Genomic DNA, 25,027 nt, shown 5'->3' on the forward strand with positions numbered 1-25,027 from the left:
TATCTTCAGTATTTCCACGTGAGCAAAATAATTTCTTTAACAATAATTCATTGGAGTAATAAATAGTAATTTTGGTCATTCATGAGGAGGAAAGCTCTGTGTGTTTGTATGAATGTTTCTCATGAGCAGTCACAGTTACCTGTGTAACTACGATTTACATGATAAACTCGAATGCAGCATTTCGACTTACTTGGGGATGTTCGTTTTTATTTCCGTCCACCGCCTGCCAGACGTCTCCTCTTACATTTTACAGGACTCCGCTCATTTGCTTTTATACCAGGTGACGAAACGAGCGCCCCCCATTTACGTCCGTTGCTCTTGTACCATCTGTAGAGGACAAGTGAGAGGTCCATGCCGGCCTATCTTTAAAATAACATAGCTACCTTACTTGAGACTAACTCCACAGCTTTGTTAAGTGTTTATCGAGAAATTCGGGATGTTTCACAGAAGTAAGAACCTAAAACATTTACTCAGCCTTGTCCCAGGTAAACAGCGATTTGGGATGTACAGGTTCCTTCCTGTGTTTTTTTGCATCGGTGGCGTCTTGGAGTGGGTCATGATCAACGTGAGGATAGGAAGAGAGTCTTTCTGTGAGTGAACCGTGGCGACGATCAGTGTCTTAACTTGATTTCCAGTTAGCATGATGCATGTTAGCCCGTGCCTCAGTACGTGACGCTAGCTGTTTGGTGTCTGTGATTGTTTAACACAAACTGGGTTATCTGAATTTGTCAGATATGCGTTCAGCGTTAACACGTAACAAGAGTATGGGTAGCCTTATGTAACTATTACAGTTTTAAATGGTTGCTCTTTGAGAAATGTGCTTCAATTAACTAGACGTTTAAGCTAGCGAGACGTGGAAGTTGCCATTTTGCAGTACAGCGTGTTTCCCACGAGTTTACATTCAGGTTAACTTGTTTACATTCAGGTTAACTTGTTTACATTCAGGTTAACTTGTTTACATTCAGGTTAACTTGTTTACATTCAGGTTAACTTGTTTACTGTCAGGTTAACTTGTTTACATTCAGGTTAACTTGTTTACAGTCAGGTTAACTTGTTTACATTCAGGTTAACTTGTTTACTGTCAGGTTAACTTGTTTACAGTCAGGTTAACTTGTTTACATTCAGGTTAACTTGTTTACATTCAGGTTAACTTGTTTACATTCAGGTTAACTTGTTTACATTCAGGTTAACTTGTTTACTGTCAGGTTAACTTGTTTACATTCAGGTTAACTTGTTTACAGTCAGGTTAACTTGTTTACATTTAGGTTAACTTGTTTACTGTCAGGTTAACTTGTTTACATGTAGGTTAACTTGTTTACAGTCAGGTTAACTTGTTTACTGTCAGGTTAACTTGTTTACAGTCAGGTTAACTTGTTTACATTCAGGTTAACTTGTTTACAGTCAGGTTAGCTTGTTTACATTCAGGTTAACTTGTTTACATTCAGGTTAACTTGTTTACATTCAGGTTAACTTGTTTACATTCAGGTTAACTTGTTTACTGTCAGGTTAACTTGTTTACAGTCAGGTTAACTTGTTTACAGTCAGGTTAACTTGTTTACTTTCAGGTTAACTTTACAGTCAGGTTAACTTGTTTACTGTCAGGTTAACTTGTTTACAGTCAGGTTAACTTGTTTACATTCAGGTTAACTTGTTTACAGTCAGGTTAACTTGTTTACAGTCAGGTTAACTTGTTTACAGTCAGGTTAACTTGTTTACTGTCAGGTTAACTTGTTTACAGTCAGGTTAACTTGTTTACTGTCAGGTTAACTTGTTTACATTCAGGTTAACTTGTTTACATTCAGGTTAACTTGTTTACAGTCAGGTTAACTTGTTTACTGTCAGGTTAACTTGTTTACATTCAGGTTAACTTGTTTACAGTCAGGTTAACTTGTTTACATTCAGGTTAACTTGTTTACTGTCAGGTTAACTTGTTTACAGTCAGGTTAACTTGTTTACAGTCAGGTTAACTTGTTTACATTCAGGTTAACTTGTTTACATTCAGGTTAACTTGTTTACATTCAGGTTAACTTGTTTACTGTCAGGTTAACTTGTTTACATTCAGGTTAACTTGTTTACAGTCAGGTTAACTTGTTTACATTCAGGTTAACTTGTTTACTGTCAGGTTAACTTGTTTACATTTAGGTTAACTTGTTTACTGTCAGGTTAACTTGTTTACATGTAGGTTAACTTGTTTACAGTCAGGTTAACTTGTTTACTGTCAGGTTAACTTGTTTACAGTCAGGTTAACTTGTTTACATTCAGGTTAACTTGTTTACAGTCAGGTTAGCTTGTTTACATTCAGGTTAACTTGTTTACATTCAGGTTAACTTGTTTACATTCAGGTTAACTTGTTTACATTCAGGTTAACTTGTTTACTGTCAGGTTAACTTGTTTACAGTCAGGTTAACTTGTTTACAGTCAGGTTAACTTGTTTACTTTCAGGTTAACTTTACAGTCAGGTTAACTTGTTTACTGTCAGGTTAACTTGTTTACAGTCAGGTTAACTTGTTTACATTCAGGTTAACTTGTTTACAGTCAGGTTAACTTGTTTACAGTCAGGTTAACTTGTTTACTGTCAGGTTAACTTGTTTACAGTCAGGTTAACTTGTTTACTGTCAGGTTAACTTGTTTACAGTCAGGTTAACTTGTTTACTGTCAGGTTAACTTGTTTACAGTCAGGTTGACTTGTTTACATTCAGGTTAACTTGTTTACTTTCAGGTTAACTTGTTTACAGACAGTCAGTATATATACGTTTATTTAGGAAGCCACCACAACTGGTATCTCTAAAAAGGGCAGAAAAACATGGATAGACTCACTAACAAGCCCATTAAGGCCAGGTTGAAATAAAACCAACCTGTGAGGATAAATCTGTGATCTACAACCAAATATCCTCATTATACATTTGAAATTTGAATATCAGAAAATCTCCAGTAGTATTCTAACTTGTGAAGTTAACTTGTGTGACTTTAAATACCCTTTTACAATCAAATGTAAATGGTTCACAGTTGAATATATATATATCAACAAATGCCCAAAGTAAATAATTGTGTATCCACTACTGTAGGTTTCATTGAATATGATTCATATTTTGACTTGTATGGCAGTGAAACACATGACGTTATATTCCAAATGCTATAAATAATGAAACTTCACTTGGGGAACCTGTAGAAACCACGTTATGTCAAAAAAACATCGAGAACTTTAAGATAATCCCCTTAAATGAATACAAAGCACACAGTGAATGTTTTACATCACTGTACATCACCATCATGATATTTGCTTTTTATATAGATATATATTATATATCTTTACATATATAAAGATATGTCTTTTGCTGGTTCTGCAGAAAATATACTGAATGTTACTCAAACGATTGTAGAGAAAAAGAACCTGAATGTGCTTCTGCTCTGAGTGGAGTCATATAAAATTATTCCAGATGGGTTAAAATGTGCTGTGTCAAGAGAACTAAAATGGCTCAAATCCTCCCGTGTTAAAAAAAAATGGAAAAAACTGCCCTTGACATTTTATCCTCTACTGTTGTGAGGCCATTTAGGGATACACAGAAACGTTTTCATGGGCAGAAAACCGTTTCTGAGCTTCTAGTTTCATTCCCCAGAAATGAACATCCAGATATGCCAAAAAAAAAAATAATACAGCGCATTCCATCTGCTTTGATTTCACAGTCATGGTATAGATATTTTTCACTGCAGAGACTTTGACTTGCCTCTGCATGAAAAGCACAGCTGCAACAAATCTTGCTAATGAAGGCTCAGTTCCAAGTGTCCCAAAAAGCAGAGCCAGTGATCCAGCAGAACCTGGCTCACCTAAATGGGACACATTGGTTATTATTGTTTCTACACCTGTGTTTTTCTTGCCATGGCAAGCCAAAAGGGCTGCTGTGGAAAATGGTCTGTTGTACATATTAGCTCACCGTCAAGGGGCACTTGAAAAGAACAGAGGCACTGTTAATGTAATTAGTACCACCTGTACTTTTTCTACTGTGACACGTCAAAAGCAACAAGTATCAACCAGACACAGTTCAGACTCAGGAGTCACTTCTTTTGTTCGCTGCAGGTATCTTACATTAAAAGTCTTTTCTATATGTGTCTTATTGCAGTCTCTCTATTTCTTTTCCAGATGATGTCTACCGAAGAAAGCGATCAGAACGGGAGTACCAGCAGAAGATAGCAGATGGACTGATGGTTCCTAATGAGCCTGCAGCCAAGTGAACGACGATCAGATTTAATTTGGACTTAACGTGTTGTCTAAGGACACATTATTGGACTATTTGCTCCCAACTTTGTTTTAGTCAGGCTGAAATACACCTATAGTATGTGACCGGGTTACAACAGCACAGCTATGAATGTTATTACGGAATCAAGAGTGAATGGCTAATGGAGAACTCATTTTGAACATGCAAGCTTTATTATTTATATGGTCTTCAGTTTAAGAAAACAGTAACAGCACAGCAGAGATAATACGATAGGTGTGATGATAACCATACCAAGGTCTCACTATTTATTTGTCAGTGAGTCTATGTTGATATGTTAAAAATGTTGCATAGCACGCGCCAAGACAGAACAGTCTCAGCCAAATTGCAATAAAAGAAAATATACAAAAAAGTGGTTGTATATATACCAATCGGGGACAATTTTGCACACGTGTTCATGCTGGCAGATGGCCCTGACACAAACTCTTTCACTTCCTTTCGTTAAATGTTTGTTTTATAATTCAGTCTAATTATAAAAGACATTGAAAGGTCTGGAACTTTATGGTTGCTGTATTAACTATATAAATTGTACCTCTGTGAGGAGCAGGTTTTGTACACTGTATCTATATTTTGTGTCTCTCTTTCACTTTACAGTAACATCCCCCTTCTCTGTAAGAAACATGCTCTGGTAATATCATTTGTACCATCCAATCGGAAGAGACAGCAGACAGATGAAACTGTTTGGGTTCTCCGACAGGTTGATAGGGTTCTCATTGAGTCTCACCTCGTCCAATTGGCTCCGAATATAGTAACTGTTGTTACCTTTGCAGAACGTCTCATCTGTGATTGTTGATATCTTGTTATTCTGCAGGAAACAGAATGAACCTTAGTGTATTTACATCTGGATCCACTGGCATCCTATTGTCTCTGCAGAGCTGCTGTAGGTTAATTTGTGTTTGCAGTGAATAACAGATAAACTTACGTTCAGATATACAACATGTAGAGACTCTGGAAGTTGGGGCACTGCTGTCAGTTCATTATTTCCAAGATACAGATATGCCAGTTTTGTGAGTTTCTGCAAAAAGACAAAAGCGCTCTATCAGGCATCAGAAGTACAAAATGTCTACAGCAATTAAGCATAAGAAAGTAGCTTACTTTAAAAGCAGTTGCCTTTACACCTTGGGTTTTAAGCCTGTTGAAACTGGCATCGAAAAAGTGTAGTTTGGTGGGAAGCGCAGGAAGTTTAGTCAGTCTGTTTTGTGAGAGATTGAGCTCCTCAAGGTTGGGAAGTTTTAAAAAAGCCCCATCTTCTATCTCAGAAATTGAATTCCCTGTTAGGTCAATTCTCCTTAATGTAGCTGGGGAGAACAGAAAAAAGAGAGAGAGCTTGAACCATGACATTCAATAGTGGAAAATTAGATGAGTACTTGAAATGAGACTTGTATTCACCCATGTCTGCAAAATCTCTGTTGCTTATTTTTCTAATTTTGTTGAAACGTGCGTAGAGATATGCTGTTTCCTTTGGCAGAGCTGGGACAGCTGTCATTTCAGGTGACACCTCCTCACAGTAAACCGATCCACTCAGGCAAACACAAAGAAGACATGTAGGCAATTCTGCGAACAACAATGACATCGCTTTATTTTATACACAAAGCGTTTTCTTGTATTTCTGTCTTGAAGAAACTCATTTTTTAGGTCTCGATTGTGCGACAGCAGCTTGAAATACTCTACAGACAGGTTAGATGAGGATAGTTGATCAGCCCTATTATTACATAATACAGGCTTTAACTACATTCACAAAAATGTGGAACAATGCCTCAGTAACTGTTGCATAATCAGCTTTGAAGCTGTTGTTGAAAACTATCTAACTAACCTTACCATTGGGTTTTCGAGCTACTGCTTGGTCAGTGCCCGAGTCTTGGGGGAAACCGTCGTGATCATAGTTTACAGTGTCTATCTGCAAAAACAAGAACCATAATAATAGCAGGACTCAGACTGTTATGCACTTCTTCCACTTGCTCTTTAACATAGGTTTAAACCCTAAAAAAATTTGCTTACCTTGGGCTTTTTTGCTTCCATGTATTCATCTTTTACTGTAAAAGACATTATCCAAGGGACCATAACAGTTGCAAAAATTAAAGTTGTTAATTGCTTCATGGTGTCTTAGTTGTAGGTGAGAGAAGAAGTTGCTGTCTGCGAGGCTGGAATCTGAGGTCCATGTGAGCAGGAAAATTTTCCATGCAGCTTTTATTAGGCTGGCTGAATAGTGCTGAGTAAGACAACTCAAACTTTAACTCAATGCACACTGCATCAGTGGTCACTAAGTGGTAATGGTCATTTTTTGAGACTATAATTCAATATTTATTTTCTTGTAAATAAATAGAGTAGTGTGTGGTAAGTAGATCATATTGTGCAACAAAAAAGCACTGCTTAACTGTTAGAAACGTCTATTTCTGTAGGGACAGACATTTTTGAGCCTAATAGAATCATTAGCTTTGTTAATCAGTTGATGATTTAGCCTCTTTAAAATGTTGCTATTACACTATACAATGCTATGTATGCAATTGTATCCCTTTTCTGAATTATGTTAAATTTTTACTTTCATGCAGCTAAACAACAGACAATGCAGCTTTGTTTCTTAAATCCTAAGAAACTTCTCACCTGGAAAATGTATGTAGTTGTAGATTACAACAGCCCAATACAACTGTGCTGCTTTGAGGGAATGGCCACCAAATACTACTCAGTCTGAAACTTTTAAAAAATCATGCTAAACTGATATAGTATTAGTAAATTAATGATTAATTTCATTACTAAGACCTTTAATCACCAACAATTTTAATTATTCATTAATCGTTTATTTCCTTTATGAATCAAAGATGCTTAAAATGTCTTATAATAGCATCTCAATCATAAATTTTCTGTTTATCACTCTTTTTATTACTGTAAATTAAATATCTTTGGGGTTTGGATTGCTGTTGAAATATAGCAAACTATTCATTGAATCAAATTATAAACAGGTTGCAAATATCAAATGTCATGCAATTTAAAGATGATTCCCAACATACTGCTTGTGCTGCAGACTGTTTTATGATCACAGAATCTAAACGTCCTGCAGTGATAAGTATCTGCTAAGAAGTCACAGAGCGAAACACTGAAGTTCCAGAAATGCTACCTCTGCTAGTGACCTTCACCTTTGACCTTGCTGTGAAGATGCTGTGCTGATAAAATTAGTATATACCTTTTAACCAGTGTGACCCTCCCACTCATCTGCCCATAACTGTTAAACTGTAATGTGTTTAAATGGTACAGACCATAATTAGCTTTAATGCTAAAGATGCGAAGTAATTTAGCCTTATCAAATGATCACAGGACAAAACTTATAAAAATGTTTTGATAACTAACGTAAGCAGCAAAAAGAGTAAGCCGCAACTAAACACCCTGGTGTGGAAGTGAAAAGTTATAATGTTATAATGCAAAATTGGATTTAATAACATATACATTACGAAAAATCATTATGTAGCCGAAATACCAGTCCAAATAAACCAACCAGTGAACGTGGTGGTATAGATTTTATTTTTAAACAATAACATTAAAACCAGAATGCGTCCATTAAAAAAAATCTCTACGTTTTGTTAAATTAATATTCTTTTTTTTTTTTTAATGAGCTTTTCTAGTGTATGAGCAGTGAGTGCATTACGTAAGGCAGATGTGTGGTGAGAAAAGAGGAAACAGAAGAACCAGAGTAGCGGAAGTGGTACTGCCCTGAACGATACGCTGAGCGAGACGGAGGACGGAGGTTGAATCGTCCAGAGAGAGAAAAAAAGCAGGATTAAAAGTCCCTAATATTGTAAGTGTAATGTCCTCGGACGTATGTGTAGCGTTTTTAGTACTACATTTGAATTCGTAGCTTAATGTTAGAACGGTTGTTTCATCGTGCCTGATTGAGTCCTATTGAGAAGCCATCATTGTAACGGAGCAGGCTAGCTTGGTTTGTCAAAGGCTAGTCGGTTAGCTCGCAGGCTAAAAGCTAATGCTAGCCAGCAAGCTAACGGATTCCATGACACTTTGTTCTGACAGGCTCGGCAGCCTGGGCGGGCCGCAGCATTGCTGTTGAAAATGAATTAAACGCAAAAGTAATGCATTACGACACCAGATGTTCTGTTCAGTTCATGATTAAAATGGCGAATGTTGATTGCCAGCAACATAACCGGTATCTTTAAATGAAACGATGTCGTTTCTTTTGCTGGCCTAGCTAATGAACGTTACCGTTAAATAGCGGTAACGCTACAGTAGACGATGGTAGCTAGCTGCTAACATGTCTACTCGCTTTGTATTATCATGAATACGACAGATTAGCAGCCGCAACGTTATCTAATCCAAGTGGGTCGCTAACATAAATAGGAACAAAGCAAATTTCAAATCAGATCTGTCGCATTTGTCGAGGTAACGTTAACATCAATTAGCGAATGTATCCGCTAGCGTTGCTAGCAACACAAGGGGAGGGCATTAAAACTTGACCCGGGAGGGCTGGTGTAGTGATTGTCGGTAAAAATAAGGTGTAACCAGTCAGTAAAAACGTTGTGTATAACTAATTTCGTGTACCAGGTGTTGCCGAGATTGAATTGAATTCAGTTCTATATAGACTAAAATAGGCTAGGCTAGGAAAGATGAGAACAGGGCAGGATTGCAGAACCCTATTAAACCGCTTGCAGCTAACCTTAGCAAGTGGTGTGTAGGGTTGACCCACTTGCCAAGGGCCCCAGTTCGCAATGCTTCTCCTCACTTTACACTGAATTCAGTGGCTTCATTACTGGAAAACTCTGCTAAAGAAATATACATCCAGATGCTTATATTTCATAGCACACATAAGTGGCACATGAATAGGCATTGTGTGGACTACTGTACAACTTGCATTTAATTAACTGAACATAACTACTTTTAATACTGTACTTTCTCTTTCACAGTCTAGAAAATGGATAAGAACGACCTGGTACAGAAGGCCAAGCTCGCTGAGCAGGCTGAGCGCTATGATGACATGGCCGCAGCTATGAAGTCGGTGACAGAGCAAGGTGCAGAGCTGTCAAACGAGGAGCGCAACCTTCTTTCTGTTGCCTACAAGAATGTGGTAGGAGCTCGCCGTTCATCCTGGCGTGTCATCTCCAGCATTGAGCAGAAGACTGAGGGCAACGACAAAAAACAGCAGATGGCACGTGAATATCGGGAGAAGATTGAATCTGAGCTGCAGGAAATCTGCCATGATGTGCTCGTAAGGGCTTCTAATTATTTTTTAGGTTTCTTAAAACTTTCCTAATTGATACTGTTTCATCGACTGTACATATGTGCTGTTTAGCCTGATTATTCCAAAATTTATAAAATGTGATTATTGTTTTCAGGGGCTACTGGACAACTATCTCATTGCCAATGCATCTGCTGCTGAGAGCAAGGTGTTCTATCTGAAAATGAAAGGAGATTATTATAGATACCTGTCTGAGGTTGCATCTGGGGATACTAAGAAGGGTAAGTGAGGACATAATTTACATTATATTTCTGTTGTAACATTATTTTTTTTATAACAGCATATTAAATAATTTTATGATGGAATGAGCCTGCAGAGCATTAACCAACATTTTCTTATCTATGTAGCCATATATATATATATATATATATATATATATATATATATATATATATATAGCTAGCCAGCCCCATTTTTCCTTGGTGGAGACTAAAATAAAGCTAAAAGAAGAGCAAATACTAGAATTACACTTGCTACTTGGGGGGAAAAAAACATGATATGCTAATGCTCTGTCTCCTCAATATGTAATGGCTAAAAAAAAAAAAAAAAGTCACTTCAGAAGGTCACAGCACATGCTATTGTTATTTGCCTGCTCCACTGCCCCCAGGTGGCCAAAAAAACCATTAATATTGCCTCACAATGTATTGCAAATGGTACAGTTTGATTGATTGTTGTTTTGTTTTTGTTTTTTATTTAATTTAATTTTTTTTTCTGCCTAAAGACACAGTGGAGAATTCCCAGCAGGCGTACCAGCAAGCTTTTGACATTAGCAAGGGGGAGATGCAGCCAACGCACCCTATCAGGCTTGGCCTTGCCCTCAACTTCTCAGTCTTCTACTATGAAATTCTTAACAACCCGGACAAGGCCTGTAGCCTGGCTAAGACGGTATGAACTGAAGCTTAATTTAAGCCACCATTTGGAATGTTTGTAGGTTAATCATATTTTTAAGACAATAGTTGACAGTCACATTTAATTTAAAACATTTAATTACCTACATTGAGTTGAATGGACTTTTATTTTTCAGTGTCTGCTAGTTCAAAAGAGTCTTTTTCAGTCACTGCCATCTAGTGTTTAGAGAATACTGCTGGACTATACAAGTTTAAATAAAAAAAAAATTATCTTTATACATCAGGCATTTGATGAAGCCATCGCTGAACTTGACACTTTGAACGAGGATTCTTACAAAGACAGCACCCTGATCATGCAACTACTAAGGGACAACCTGACTGTGAGTTTAAAGCCCAGACTTAAGCCCACAGGCTTTTCCTCAGATTGATCTTGATATGTTTTTATTCACAGCAATGCGTAACTGTTTCCTTTCTCTGTTCCCAGCTGTGGACATCAGAAAACCAGGCAGATGAGGGAGAGACCGCAGAAGTGGACAACGAATGAAATTGCACTGTTAATCCACCTACACTCTTATCTTAAACACAGACAGCTTATATACATCCCCCTCCACTCCATCAGCCCCTCCCACTTCTGTATGACAAGCAGCCTGAATTGCTCCTGACCAACTAGTTTACCCCTCTCAGTTCTCTGTGAGGTGACAGGGTAATTTTCAGTTGTTAGCAGTTTCAGTCACTTTGTGGAAACATGTTGTATTAATTAGTGAGTCCATGTTGCTGTTGTTTTTTTGTCAGCTTTGTGTGTCTGTATGTAGTGAGTGAGCAAGTGTGAATGGATGTGAAAGACTGCAATGGTCTGGGGGGGGAGGGGAGGGAGGTGTTGTGAATTCTAATCGTCCTTCCAAATTCCTTTGTCCCAGCTAGTTTGTTGTGCATTTTCCTTTTTTTGTTACTTATTTGTGGTTCCTCATAATATTTACAGGTTTTATTGTATGGTAATAAAACTGGCAGTTGATTTCCACCAAACACTGTGATGGTAGGCGTTCCATTTGCTTCACAACCCCAAAACTATTTTGTGTTTGAATCTCCAGACACACGTACAATCCTGTATTCAACTAACTGCAATTCTGCTGTGGGCTCATACAGAAAGGAGGCAGGCTATATTGTGACACTGACATCTTGGTGTAATGCTCCTTGATCATGTTCACAAATTCACAGTTTCAAAGTTCTAAGGGACCCCTTAAATTGTCATGTTAGATTTGTTCAGACATAAGACATTCCACATTATTAGGCTTTTGGAAAGGCAGTGCTTTTTTTTTTTTTTTTTCTTTTTGAACTAAGTATGGATTGTCATTGTAGTTTTACTCACTGTTCAGGTGCTGCTTGATCTCAGTACAATGAAAATTGTATGTGCGTAAATGTGGTTCCATGTATTTTGCAAGATTGACTATCATCTGTATGTAAAACCTAAAATAACCTTTTATTGATGTTAATTGAAAATGTCTTACCACACTGTATCAACCCTGCTTGCAAAATATTCCTCTTAAAGCGGTTGTTTTCTCCAAACACATTTTTGTGCCTGGCTTTCTCTTGCAGCCTCTGTATTTTCATTTAGGCGGCAGCATCTGCTTGTTTTAGAAATCTTTGAAGAACGAGTTAGACAAGGCAAACTTAAAATTGGTAAATGTTGGCCTCGGTTTTTACCCATGTTCACCTGTTAAAGATAGTTGGTGTGAATGATGGCATCAAAAATCTATTTTGGAAACTATTTTGGGAAGGTGCAGTTTGGAGAAGTCCATCACTTTGGAAAGAAGCTCAGTGTCACAATACCATGTATCACCACTACATTCCACATATTGTAGTTGAAGGCACCATTCCACATCATAGCTGACAGTCTGTTTACTCTGACAATGCTCCAATGAATTTAAATAATTTTCTGTTGAATAAAATCATGTCAGTTTATTGTTATGCTTGATGAAAATGCAGTTAGTGAATGTGGAACGAAGCCTGTCTGTATATCAGGTATCTACTTGCTTTGTTTTTACTGACAAGTCTTATGGCTAAAATTTGCTTCTGTAACAGTCTATTACCCAGTGCACACACGTGGTTGTGAAAATTTAGATTAGCTCTAAAAAGCAATGATGAAATGGAGATAAACAATGGTTGGTGTAATTCTAGCTTTGTGTTTATGTATCTTAAAACCATTCTAGTTTCACTATACATGTAAGAAATAGGAAAGTGTCAAAGACCATTCAGTGAAATAAAGTTTCGTTTAAGATAACAGGCAAATTACGTCTTCATTTTTGTTCACAAGGAATGTTATGAAGGTGGTGGTAGTTATGAGAAATAAATATAATTCAGAAAAACTGCATCAGGTCACTGCACAACCACAGGGTTAACAAATTGTGTTTTACGAGAACTACTTTTCGTCGAGGAGTGTTACGTACAATAACCTCTAACCTCGGCTTAATTGAAATACTTTGGCGCGGAGGAACGCTGCAGGTGTTCCACGGTCATAATTAAACGAAAACAACCTCCCGCTCTCACAAAGTTGTGACCCTGCTCCTCTGAAAGTCCTAAAGACTACACCGACAGTCCGACGCCTTAGTTATTTAAACGCTGTAAGTAATGTTAATTTTGTCGCTTTTGATCCGTTTGATTAGCCAAAAATGTGGCGGCTTCACTCGTAGCGAATACGAGCTAATTTTGATTTTCAGTGCACAAAGACACCATGTAAATCCACGCTAGCTGACTTTAGCTCGCTCTTAGCTTAGTGGCTAGCTAATTAAAATAAAACAAGTGTCCATCAAACTCCAATTTCTGTAGATTTTAATATGTTAAAGTATTTTTAAACAATGTAACCCTGTTAAATGTTAATTTAGCCTAGGTTTCTGCAAATTTTCACTAACATCTCATTCAACAAACTTGAGTGATGTGGCCTGGATGAGGAGAAAGACGAGCTGGGTTTTAAAGTACTTCAGCTCATCTGTTTGTCTGAGTCTCTTCAGGTTTATCAACAATAGGTTCAACTTTAATACTATAAATTTATTTATTTTTAATTAAATTAATTAAGTAAATAATTGATTTATTTTTATTAATTTTAATTGAATTTAAATTAAAATTTTTAACCAGATCTTTTTTAGTTAGGGTGTGAGAAAAGGCAGTGAAATCACTTAATGAATATAATGTTCAATGACTTCTGAACAATCTCAGTAATTGTTGATTTGTCTTTGACCACATTTTGGAGGCTGTAGTTTGTGCTGCTGCTTAATTGCACACAAGATACAGAGATGATTTTGTGTTATTTAGCTGACCCTTGCTGATATAAATGGAGAATAGCATATAACTGGCTAATGATTGTGTAAATTGTTAAAACAAAGCCTATATTTTGTGTCACATCTGTATTAAAAATGTACCAAGCACATGCATAAATGCACACAAAACCGGCAAGCTTACTGGCAAACCTTAGATTATTTGAAATTATGCATTATGACAACATGTTTAATCCAAAAATGGTTACCACACTATGTATACTAAGCAGTTACAATAGCACTGGCATATAATAATTAAGGGTGACATAATGCAGTGTAATACAACAGTGTAATACAATTCTTTCATATAGGTTATGCCAAATGACCACAGAGCCAAATCCACTTGTCTTGCAACAGTAGCTTTTACTAAAATGCAATACAGTACTCATAATAAGTTTTTTGTTCTTTCTTAAAGTAGCTGTTACCAAAGATGAACAGCAGTGGGCCAACGTATCCCCTTGCCTCTTTGTATGTGGGTGACCTGCACCCTGACGTTACAGAGGCCATGCTCTACCAGAAATTTTCTCCTGCTGGACCCATCATGTCAATCCGTGTGTGCCGAGATATAATCACTCGCAGATCTCTGGGATATGCCTACATTAACTTCCAGCAACCAGCTGATGGTAAGGTACCCACTTAGGTTAAATTAACCTAAATTCAATAACTAGTTTTGTCCAAAAGTCAAAGACTGATTGTGTTTGCTATATTAAAATACTAATATGAACTTTTGACTTTTTTATTTACTTAAAAATTAAAGTAATATGAAAGGAGATTCCAGTTAATATGAATAAAAATATAATTCTCTTACATTACTCCTACTACCAATGAGCTGAGAGTCACTGTAGATATTTTGTAGGTCAACATAAAATCTAGATCAGCTGGTTGTGGCACATTAGATATAGGAGGCGTCCAGTTAAATTAGCAGAACATTGAATTAGGACCACCATTATTAAATAGTAAATGTCGGTGAATATCAGCTATGGCTGGGTGATGCAAACAACATGAATTTATCATGATTGATGGATAGCATATATCAACAACATTACAGAGTGCAATTCCAACCAAAGATAGTTTTAGGATCTGCTAACATACACCCAACTAACACTCATCTGTTTGGTTGAGTTAGAACACACACATGCACCTGTTTTGGTAATACAGCCATTAATGATATTAAGAGAGCTTAATGTGCTGCCTTTCAGCCAGTTTTTAGATCTACAGTTGTTCCAGAACAATCAAAATAGGTGATCTGCTCCTAATTCAGGTTGGGGCTACAGGGTGTAATATTTATTTATACTATATTAATGTTGAGTTCAAAGCTGCCACTAAAACCTGCAGCATCCCTGCTGTCTTGGTTACAACATATCTAAACTGAATAATTGAGTTGTTGCAAATCTTTGGGCAAAATGATAAAAGCTTGAATGATTTTTATTTTGTTATAGCGGAATGCGCCCTGGACACAATGAACTATGATGTTATCAAAGGTCGGCCAATCCGAATAATGTGGTCTCAGCGTGACCCAGGACTCAGGAAGTCTGGTGTGGGCAACATCTTTATTAAGAACATGGATGAGTCTATTGACAATAAGGCCCTGTATGATACCTTCTCAGCTTTTGGAAATATTTTGTCTTGCAAGGTAAGTGGCTAGTGTTATTGTTTTGACCATAGAAGGGTTGTTGTAGCTCTCGGATCTTAAAGGGCAGCTGCTGTTTTTGGGCAGTATATTTTGTTAAACTGTAACACGATCGTATCACTCTGACTCATTTGCATTAAAGTCTGACAAGTGATATCACTGAATTATGATTTGAATCCTTTGTCTTTGTAGGTTGTTTGTGATGAAAAGGGATCCAAAGGCTATGGCTTTGTTCACTTTGAGACTCAGGAGGCTGCAAACCGGGCCATTGAAACTATGAATGGGATGCTGCTGAATGACAGGAAAGTGTGAGTGAACTAAATACTTGATTTGACCAGTTTAGTTTTTCAAACTGTGACAAATATAAAAGTTAAAATAATGTCTTGAGGCAAATAGCCATGTTGAATATAGACTGTATATATAGATATACTAACTATATAAGTTGCAGATGACTTTTTCATGTGTTTCTTGCTCAGTGGAAAGACAGGTAGACATCAGTTGGAATCTGGCTTTTCCAAACCAAAGACCAATTTCCTGGGGGGAAAATGTCAGTTGTCCTCGCTTAGATCAGTGAATAGGTAGGATCTATTTCTAGGTTTGTTGTATTGTTGGTCTTGTAAAGATAGGACTGAATGCAGGCTTGCATAAAGTAGTACCGTTATAATGCTGTCATTCGTAGGCTTTTTCTTAATGCACGCACACACATTTTTGTATAGCAGTCAGTGTGAGGACATTCATTGACTTTAAGCATTCCCCACCCCCTACTGTCCCATAGGCCATGTTAATCTACTCTACTCTACTACTTTCAATTTTTCATTTATCGCACATAGTGCCTTACCCAACTCTAACCATCACAAATAACTGCCTCACCCTAAACCAGGTGTCGGCAACCTTTAACACCGAAAGAGCCATTTGGAATCGGTTTCCATGGAAAAAACCCACTGGGAGCTGCAAATACTTTTTTATATCTAAAATGAAGATAATAATATTTTTTTTAACCTTTACGCTTTGTATAAACATGTGTTTCTTATAGCATTTATGAAGTGAAACAGAGAAAATTTAATTAAATTTATTTAGTTCATATTTAGTTACATACATACAAACATGCAGAGTTGAAGGTCTTTTTCAAATGAATTAAAAAGCTGAAATTAAATTATCCATGCAGCAAACAAAAGAGATGCCGTGAGCCGTCATCCTTATATTGCCTTTGGGCTGTCGAAGCGTGTATCGGAGCCTTGACATGAATTTAAAAAGTAAATTGGAAAAAAAAGCACTACGTCACCAAACAATAAAAAAATAAATATTTGCAAAACATCTGCATACACATTTATTTTACCTGCTTCTGAACCTCTGCGCATAGTGTCTGCAAATTGGAGCAATACGAAGTCACTTTCATCTTTACGCAGGACTGTAAGCTGGACCTGAAGATCGACAGGACTCCAAATGCATATTTCTTTATGTTTATGTAGGTGTCGGGGATGAATTCCATGTTTCAAACACAAGTTTGTCTGGTTTTGGAAGGTTCCTAGTATCACTGTGATCCTGTGTTCAATTAAATACTTATAATTTATTTTCCCAAGCCACGCGGAGCCGCAGTATAAGGATGAAAGAGCCGCATGTGGCTCCGGAGCCGCAGGTTGCCGACCCCTGCCCTAAACATTTCCCTGAACTGATTCTAAACCTAACCATTAAACCTAGTCTTAACACCCTTCTCAGTATGAAGACCGGCAAATGTCTTCAATCCGATGGTTAAAAATGTTAAAAATTCTTCGCAATGATAGCCATACAAACACACATACATGTACACGCACACACACAAACACAAACAATTCTTTTGTTGTGGAAAAAATACATTTCATCTTTCCTCTTCAACCACTTGAACATAATTATGTTTTGGAGTGCAGCGACTCGGGTGCTCGAGTGACTTAACCAGAGCAGCAGCTTAGAGTTGTCTATCCCCATCAGCATCTCAGTGATTTTTTTTTTTTTTTTTTTTTTTTTTTTTTCCAGCCAAATTTAGGTGAAGGTCATGAATCATCTCATTATTTTTCCTATGGCTAATGGGTTACTTTTTGTCTGAAGGTTTGTTGGCCATTTTAAGTCCCGCAAGGAAAGAGAGGTGGAGTTTGGAACCAAAGCTATGAAATTCACAAATGTCTACATCAAAAACTTTGGTGAAGACTACACTGATGAGAAACTCAAAGAAGTATTCTCTGCATTTGGTGAGAAAGCCCTTTTTAATTGTTTTTGTTGCTCCTGGACTGTGGCGTTTCCAGAATAAATTATGTTTATAATAAAAAAAAAAAAAACTCAATATCACTCATATCATTGTCTGCTTTGTGTGCTCAGGAAGGACTCTCAGTGTGCGGGTGATGAAGGATGAGAGGGGGCGTTCACGAGGATTTGGTTTTGTAAACTATGCTAACCATGAGGATGCTCAGAAGGTAATACATGCAATATTTCTATCTTCTTAGATAGAAATATGTCTAATATATAAAATGGATACTTGCCAGCAGTATTGCCAACAGACTGGGTCTGCAGCACTGACTTATCATTTTACCCAAAAATCACCCACAATCAAGAAAATGTTTTGTCTTTTATTTTATTTATTTTTTTGGTTGTTGTTGTTTCAAGATTTCAAGTTGTGATGAATGATTTTTTAATATCGGGGCCCCTAAAGAGGGCTTTTCTTCTCCAACGTTGGGAATGATTGCATGTTCACTGATCAGTCTGTAAATAGTTAGCATAATCTTTCCACTACATTCAAAACATGTACAAGCACAATGAGGAGCCAGTGAAAGGTGAAATGTAAAGTATGCTCTCTGAAGTATGTTAAGTCTTATGATTGCTCTGATTTCAATGATTGCTTGCAAAGTATGCTGCATCCATAGTTGGATTGACTTCCTGGTCCAATGTCATTCAAGTCTTCTCTTGAGACAGAGAGTCAAGAGACTGAGTAAGCAAAATATGATAATGAAATGAAGCAAAACTCATAACAACAACATAACACATGTACACGGTCATTAGGTTGATGTGAATCATGGCTGGAAAATTGGACAACCAGCATACACAGGAAAAACTAATTTGACACACATACAGCTAGTGTGTGTAGATCTTTACCTTGTAATATTTGTCCTGGTTTTAGGGACAGAACATTATTAAAACACAACACACTTTATGATTTATATCTCTGGGCTGTCAATAGCCAGTATATGTGTGTCAACCCTCAAAGCTATTATTTGCAGTTGTTAGGTAAAGGTGTTGATGATGATGTTGATTACCTGAAAGGCACTATGAGTGTTGGCAAACTAAATTAAATTATAGAAGCATACTTGTTTGTCATGACTTTCTTCTGTTGATGCTTCTCTTGTTTTCCCAGGCAGTTGATGAAATGAATGGAAAGGAGGTCAATGGGAAAATCATCTATGTAGGGCGGGCTCAGAAGCGCCTGGAACGACAAGGAGAGCTCAAACGCAAGTTTGACCAGATAAAACAGGACCGCATTCAGCGTTATCAGGTAATTGAGGATTTTGCACTCAACTAGTTTGTCATCTGAAAACTTGATGAATTTACTGAAGTAATTGTATTTTTTAACTTTAACAGTCTCTACAGTTTGTAATTTGAATGTTTTTAAAGGACACACGTTCATTTATACATATGCAATTATCGTGACATTTTGGGAAATTTGCACATTTTCCACAAATGGTTTGTTTTGATTATTTACCCCTGTATACTGCTTTCAGCTAACTGACAAGCAATTAAGAATTGAGTGGGTCCACTATCCAGAGGTTGCTCTTCTGATATCAAATACAATCTTTGGCTTGTTCTCCAGGCTGAAACAGTTTGATTCCTAGTCTGTACTTGCATGAAAAATTTTACTTAATACGTGGCTATAGGATATAAAATGAAAGTATAATTCCTTCATTTACGTATTTTTTAAGCTGGCTCTAAATTACAACAAACATCTCAATGCACTTAACATAGAAGGGAAGTAAGGTAAGTGAGACCTTATATAATTAGAGAAAAAAAAACAACAATTAGCAAGCTGAAAACACTTTTTAACACAGCAAGGGCATGGCAATGCAGGAGAGAAACCCCGGCATAACCAGGGTCACACTGCATGTACACAGGAAGCATAGCATAAACTTGTGCAACCTGAGCAACAGCAAAAGCGTTAGTCGTGTTTGTGTGTCTACATAGGAAGTGTTTCATTAAGTGGAAGTGCTCAGAGCCCAATACAAGCACAGTTTGTATGTGTTATGTTTGAATTTGATCCTCTGCACTTTTATGTTTATTAAATGGTTGGAAGTTGATTTCTCACTTCTGTTTCCAGGGAGTGAATCTTTATGTAAAGAACCTGGATGACAGCATAGATGACGAGAGACTCCGTAAGGAGTTTGCTCCTTATGGCACCATTACCAGTGCGAAGGTATTGTAATGAGTCAAGACTTTGGCTGGTTACTATAAACAGGGAATTATGTGTGCATGCTTGAATAATTTGAATGTATTTTTCTTTAATTTGTATTTTTATTTTTTAATTATCAGAGGAAGGTACTACAAAACAAAAAACACACATAATACAAAATACACTAAATATCTTTGTATACAAGACCACTAGAGTTAATTGTCTTAATAATTAATAATGAAGGGAAGTATTCAAAGCACTAAATACATTCCTGGAACTATTCCCCCAGCATAATTTTACTTCTACATACATATACATCAATACTTCAGAACAAAATGTGGTTACATTTAAACAACAGATACATACTTACAAATAAGTATACAAGCTTATTTGTACGTTTTGCAACACGAAAGTCATGTTTCAACATTTCTTAGTTTAAAATACAAAGGAGGCCACATTGCACCTAACTTTTCTGGGTCACCCAGAAGTGCAAGGAATCTTATATCAGAAACAATATTTTAACAAAAAATGTTATTCTATATAAAACCTGGCAAAAGTCAATGCACATTATGGAAATGCTCTGTTGCTGTATAAAGTAGCAATACTAACACATCCACCTAGAAACCATGAAAAATAATCCAAGTAGGGTAAATAAAAATATGTTGACATTTAGTTTGGCAATAAATAAAACAAATTATGTAATCAGAAATTGGATGACATAATAAACATTCTTGTCACTCATATCAATGAATAAAACAAAGTAGAATGTACATCTGAGTAGACTCAACTGTGATTTAATAAAAACTCTTCAACTCTATAAAGAGGAAAGGTATGTTGACTGTAAGTCAATGTACAGCCTGTATACAACATTTTATTATGCACTTCCCCAAAATACAAATTTTGAATATGTACAGTAAATAGAGCTCCTAATTGGTGTGCGTTGATTAAAATGATTGACAGTGATTTTTTTTTTCCTATAGGTGATGACAGATGGGTCTCAAAGCAAGGGCTTTGGCTTTGTCTGTTTCTCTTCACCTGAGGAAGCAACAAAAGCAGTGACTGAGATGAATGGTAGAATTGTTGCAACCAAGCCGCTGTATGTGGCTCTGGCTCAGCGGAGGGAGGAGCGTAAAGCAATCCTGACCAACAAATACATGCAGAGACTCGCTACCCTGAGGACCATGACCAGTCCCATCATTGACTCCTACCAGCAAGCTGGATACTACATGACTGTACCACAGGTATGGATATTTGAACACTGACACAAGACAGGGAATGCTATTTTCCCTTTCCCTAGCTACAGGAGTCAGAAGGAAGTCGTTTGACGCTGGCGTTCTGTTTGGGGTTGTTGATATGCTTCACAGTAAATCTGCAATTAATTAGATGCTGCCCTAGTGGTGTTACATAATATAGCATCTGAAGTAAACTAAAAACATTACGGTAATGCATTTACAATTGTTAATTTGGGAGCAATTGAACATCCATTCAATTCTTCTTGTAGCATTAAGGCCTGTAATGTGAACTTGTTATGGTTAGGTTTAAATTAAAATTGTATATGATATAATACCACACTCAATAGCTGCCCAGATTTAACATGAAAACAATCAGTACTCCTGTTAACCACTCTGTGGGGGAAAAAGAATTGGACGTGAGTCACTTTGGGACAAAAATGGATTTTGGCCACTTCATCACTTCATGTGAGCACAGACTTGGTCACCAGTGATTAAAAGATGCTGCAGATATCCTCAGAATGGAGTTGGAGTGAAATTGTGTTTCATATTTTACAACTTACTTTTCCACTTTGTATATTTATTATATATATCTTTTATATTTAGATAAAAAACAGACAAATTCATAAATCCTTGGATACACTTAAATATTTTTGCTGACGTTTTCAACATTTACCACTCTGGCAGAAGTGTTTTCATTCGAGCTGGTGCCATTGGACAACTAATTTGCATTTCACTTTGCAAGGGCTTCTAGTGCAAACATTTTGCTTACAGATGCAGAAATGGAGAAATTCTAAAGAGTTTACAAACTTTCAAGCACCACAGCCTATTGTTTTTCTTTTAAACCAAAAAATTGTCCATAATGTTTCTGCAGTGCTCCCAAAATCTAAGCATGTAACGTTGGTATGCTTTATTTATGCTTATGCTTTATTCCTTTATTAGAATCTGCTGAAATAAATGTAAAATTAATTATTCATTAAATTAAATGTTAAAATCAGCTATGCATTCTGTCTGAACACACAGTCAACTTTGTCATTCAGAAGGTGAACTCTAATTTGATATCCTATAGTTTAAACTGATGTTTATCTTATAGCCTCCCACTCGCTCCTTCTACAACCACAATGCTGTCAGCAACATGAGACCAGTACCTTGTTGGGCAGGACAACCACCGAGACCACAGGGTAAATGAATGTAAATAGTGATGTGCGTGTATGTGAATATACATACAGTATAAACTATGTAACTATGGTGCTGTCAAATTTCAGGCCCCTACTCAACCCAGTTTGTTGGTAGTTCTGTTCCTCGACGTGGGTCGACTGCCATTGCTACAGTCAGACAGGCTTCTACCCAGGCTCCACGTATTGTCAGTTCTACACAGAAGACAAGTGTGTATTTAAATTATGACAACACGATAATCTCCAACCTTAATGTGGCGTAATGTAGATATGTCTCGCCTCTGCCTTTGTTTAGACAACATTGGGACCCAGACTGTAGGAGGACGTACAGACATGCCTGTCATAACTAGAAGCGGTCAGTACAAGTACTCGTCTGCAGTGAGGAACCCTCAGGTCGTTCCTGTACCTGCACCTATGACCAGAATACAGGTACCTTCTTTAGAGCACTGTAAATGAATATTAGGCTAAAAATAAAACATAATCATGATGACAAAGAGTGGAGATTCATTTTATAAACTCAAAATTAAATGGGAGCTAGTAATATCCTTTTTAAATACTGCATTCTTCTGTGTAAGATTATTGACATTGAGGTTGAACTTGTAGTTCATGATAAAATATAACATTGATTTCATGTATTACAAAATAAGTACTTATTAGTGTTATTCCTCAATGTCTGTAGGTTGTTCCTGCTCCTGTGAAGGAACCACCAGTGCATGTTCCAGGCCAAGAGCCGCTCACTGCCTCGATGCTGGCTGCAGCTCCACTCATGGATCAGAAACAACTTCTGGGTGTGGTATAATTTATTTCCATTTGGGTTTTTTAATATAGATTGAAACAACCTATATTTAGGATTCCTCATCTCCCTCTCTGCTTTGTCATGAAGGAGAGCGATTGTATCCGCTGATTCATGCCCTTCACCCAAACTTGGCTGGAAAAATCACTGGGATGCTGCTGGAGATAGACAACTCAGAGCTGCTGCACATGTTGAAATCACCCGAGTCCCTGCACTCTAAGGCATAATTATGTTCACTTTTCTACAAAGTGGTTAAAGAGGAAAGATGAAATGTATTTATTTATTTATTTTTAGAAATGTGAGTGTGTGCCTGTGTGTTTGTTTGTATGACTATCATTGTGAGGACCAGCATGAATTTTTAACCATTGAACTGGGGACATTCTTGCAAAATGTGGACATTTTAGCAAGTCCTCCTAATAAGAAAGGTGTTTAAAGAGCAATTTCGGGGTTAAGACTAGGTGTCAGAATTAGGTTTTGGTTAGGGTAAAGTTTAGGGTGAGGCAGTTAGTTGTGATGGTTAGTTAGGGTAAGGCACTACGTGTGATCAATTAAAATTTGAAACGGTAGATGAATATGGCCTACAGGACAGTAGGGGGCTAGGGAATGCTTAAAGTGAATAAATTTCCTCACACTGACTGCCATACAAAAGTGTGTGTGTGTGTGTGTAGGATTTGATTTCTGTTCAGAATTAGCTTTTGCTTAGACTTTAAAGTTAGGATGAGTTAAATCCTCTTGGTCCTCCATAAACATGAAGTAAAATTTTATCCATCTGTAAGTACCTGATATGAAGGAGTGAGATTGAGTTTAAGAAACCTAAAATGAGGCATTTTCATATTTTTAACTCAAATCGGTTTCTCTCTAACCACTCCTCCATAAAGGTTAGCTCTGGAGAGACCAGTTCAGTTTTGGTCACCTGTTAAAAAAAAATTCTTTCTTGAAGTGGGACATGTGTGACAGAGGTGATCTATTTAAAATGTTATTTACAATAAAGGGAACAAAACCGTGAAGGCATCTAAAACTCTCTAAATCAAAATGCTTGTAGTAGTTGCTGTAACTGTAGAAATGCAAGATAAAGTATCATTTGTAGTGTCTGTGAAGATTCCAGGTCATGGTTGGCCTAAAATATGCTGTTCAGTGACAACTGGAGTTGTCAGTGAGAATGTCTAAAGAAGTTGAAGTCCATTTGCCACTGAACAATAAATAATTAAGGGACATAATTTGCAGTGTTTAAAACCTATAAGAACAATTTGTGGAACACATTTATGCCCTTGTCTTTTTCATCTTCTTTGGTCAGGTGGACGAGGCGATTGCTGTCCTCCAGGCTCACCAGGCAAAGGAATGCTCTCCCAAGAAATGAAGAGCCCCTTCAGGTCAGCAACGACTTGTATTCCTCTGGTGAGATACTTTTTCAGCAGTGGATGCATCATTATAGCACCTTGTCATACAAAGCATATGCAATATTCAAGCTTTTTATTTACTGTAAATTTGAATCGCGTATTTCATCATCATTGCTTATTTTGGACTCAGGTGGGTGTGTTGTATTTGGCTGCTGTTAACTGCAGGGAATTTTGGGTGTAGGACTTTTTCTGAATTGTGGAAGATTTAACGCACATCTGAGCTTACCAATCCCGTATCTGCATCAAGTTAAATAATTATTTTTCTTTACTCTGCTCAAGACAGTATTACCTAGGGGAAATATGGAGAAGTTAGGATTTTGACTGTTTGAAAAATTGTATTGTGTTACAGAAGACTAAACCATGTCAATTTTTTCCCCCAGATGTCAAATTACTGGAGGAGGAAAAAAATTACAAAGACTAAATTTCAAAAAGTAAAAAAGAGGAAACTGTTCTATATAGGATTAAACTGATAGAAGAAAGATTTAAAGTTAAAAGCAATTTTGTTGTTGCAATACCTTTTGTTAGAAGATAAAGTATATGCATTCAACCTGCCTTGTGTCATTTGTTAACTGTCAGGAGCAGCACATCTGCTTTTGGTTTGAATTTATTCTTGTTCATGATGGTTTCCATAGACAGCTTGATAAAGGGCTGCTCTTTATTAGGTAAGATGGTTACCCAACTAGTTGTACACTGCAGTCCTATTAAAAAAAAAAAAAAAAAAACCCTACACAACTA

General features: G+C 37.0%; 4 protein-coding genes across 9 annotated transcripts; 3 read left to right on the forward strand and 1 right to left on the reverse strand.

The window, feature by feature from the left end:
* Positions 1-286: 286 nt before the first annotated feature.
* Positions 287-4,623, forward strand: LOC113167975 (small integral membrane protein 4). Its single transcript, XM_026368974.1, has 2 exons — positions 287-590; positions 4,139-4,623. The coding sequence occupies exons 1-2, from the start codon at positions 437-439 to the stop codon at positions 4,228-4,230; spliced, it is 246 nt and encodes an 81-aa protein (XP_026224759.1). The 5' UTR covers positions 287-436; the 3' UTR covers positions 4,231-4,623.
* Positions 4,405-7,135, reverse strand: ognb (osteoglycin, paralog b). The gene is made up of 6 exons (XM_026368973.1): positions 6,270-7,135; positions 6,090-6,168; positions 5,661-5,825; positions 5,367-5,569; positions 5,194-5,286; positions 4,405-5,076 (listed from the first exon to the last, which is right to left on the reverse strand). Exons 1-6 carry the CDS (start codon positions 6,366-6,368, stop codon positions 4,906-4,908), a joined length of 810 nt encoding a protein of 269 aa, XP_026224758.1. The 5' UTR covers positions 6,369-7,135; the 3' UTR covers positions 4,405-4,905.
* A 792-nt stretch (positions 7,136-7,927) lies between these two features.
* Positions 7,928-12,633, forward strand: LOC113167790 (14-3-3 protein beta/alpha-1). The gene is made up of 6 exons (XM_026368654.1): positions 7,928-8,058; positions 9,176-9,477; positions 9,605-9,728; positions 10,229-10,392; positions 10,640-10,735; positions 10,840-12,633. The coding sequence occupies exons 2-6, from the start codon at positions 9,184-9,186 to the stop codon at positions 10,897-10,899; spliced, it is 738 nt and encodes a 245-aa protein (XP_026224439.1). The 5' UTR covers positions 7,928-8,058; positions 9,176-9,183; the 3' UTR covers positions 10,900-12,633.
* Positions 12,634-12,860: 227 nt separating this feature from the next.
* Positions 12,861-24,828, forward strand: LOC113166881 (embryonic polyadenylate-binding protein-like). 6 transcript variants are annotated; one of them, XM_026367072.1, is made up of 17 exons: positions 12,861-12,973; positions 14,079-14,286; positions 15,103-15,296; positions 15,486-15,601; positions 15,770-15,871; positions 17,376-17,515; positions 17,643-17,737; positions 18,673-18,810; positions 19,627-19,722; positions 20,679-20,939; positions 22,021-22,108; positions 22,193-22,312; positions 22,371-22,531; positions 22,782-22,890; positions 22,986-23,116; positions 24,190-24,290; positions 24,673-24,828. In XM_026367072.1, the coding sequence occupies exons 2-16, from the start codon at positions 14,094-14,096 to the stop codon at positions 24,250-24,252; spliced, it is 2,007 nt and encodes a 668-aa protein (XP_026222857.1). In that variant the 5' UTR covers positions 12,861-12,973; positions 14,079-14,093; the 3' UTR covers positions 24,253-24,290; positions 24,673-24,828. The 6 variants fall into 6 exon arrangements, with proteins under 6 accessions (XP_026222857.1, XP_026222860.1, XP_026222858.1 ...); XM_026367075.1 differs by having other exon boundaries at positions 22,398-22,531; XM_026367073.1 differs by having other exon boundaries at positions 24,190-24,265; positions 24,673-24,683.
* The last annotated feature ends 199 nt before the right edge of the window (positions 24,829-25,027 follow it).

Source organism: Anabas testudineus, chromosome 7 (genome assembly GCF_900324465.2).
Source record: "Anabas testudineus chromosome 7, fAnaTes1.2, whole genome shotgun sequence".
NCBI lineage: Eukaryota > Metazoa > Chordata > Actinopteri > Anabantiformes > Anabantidae > Anabas > Anabas testudineus.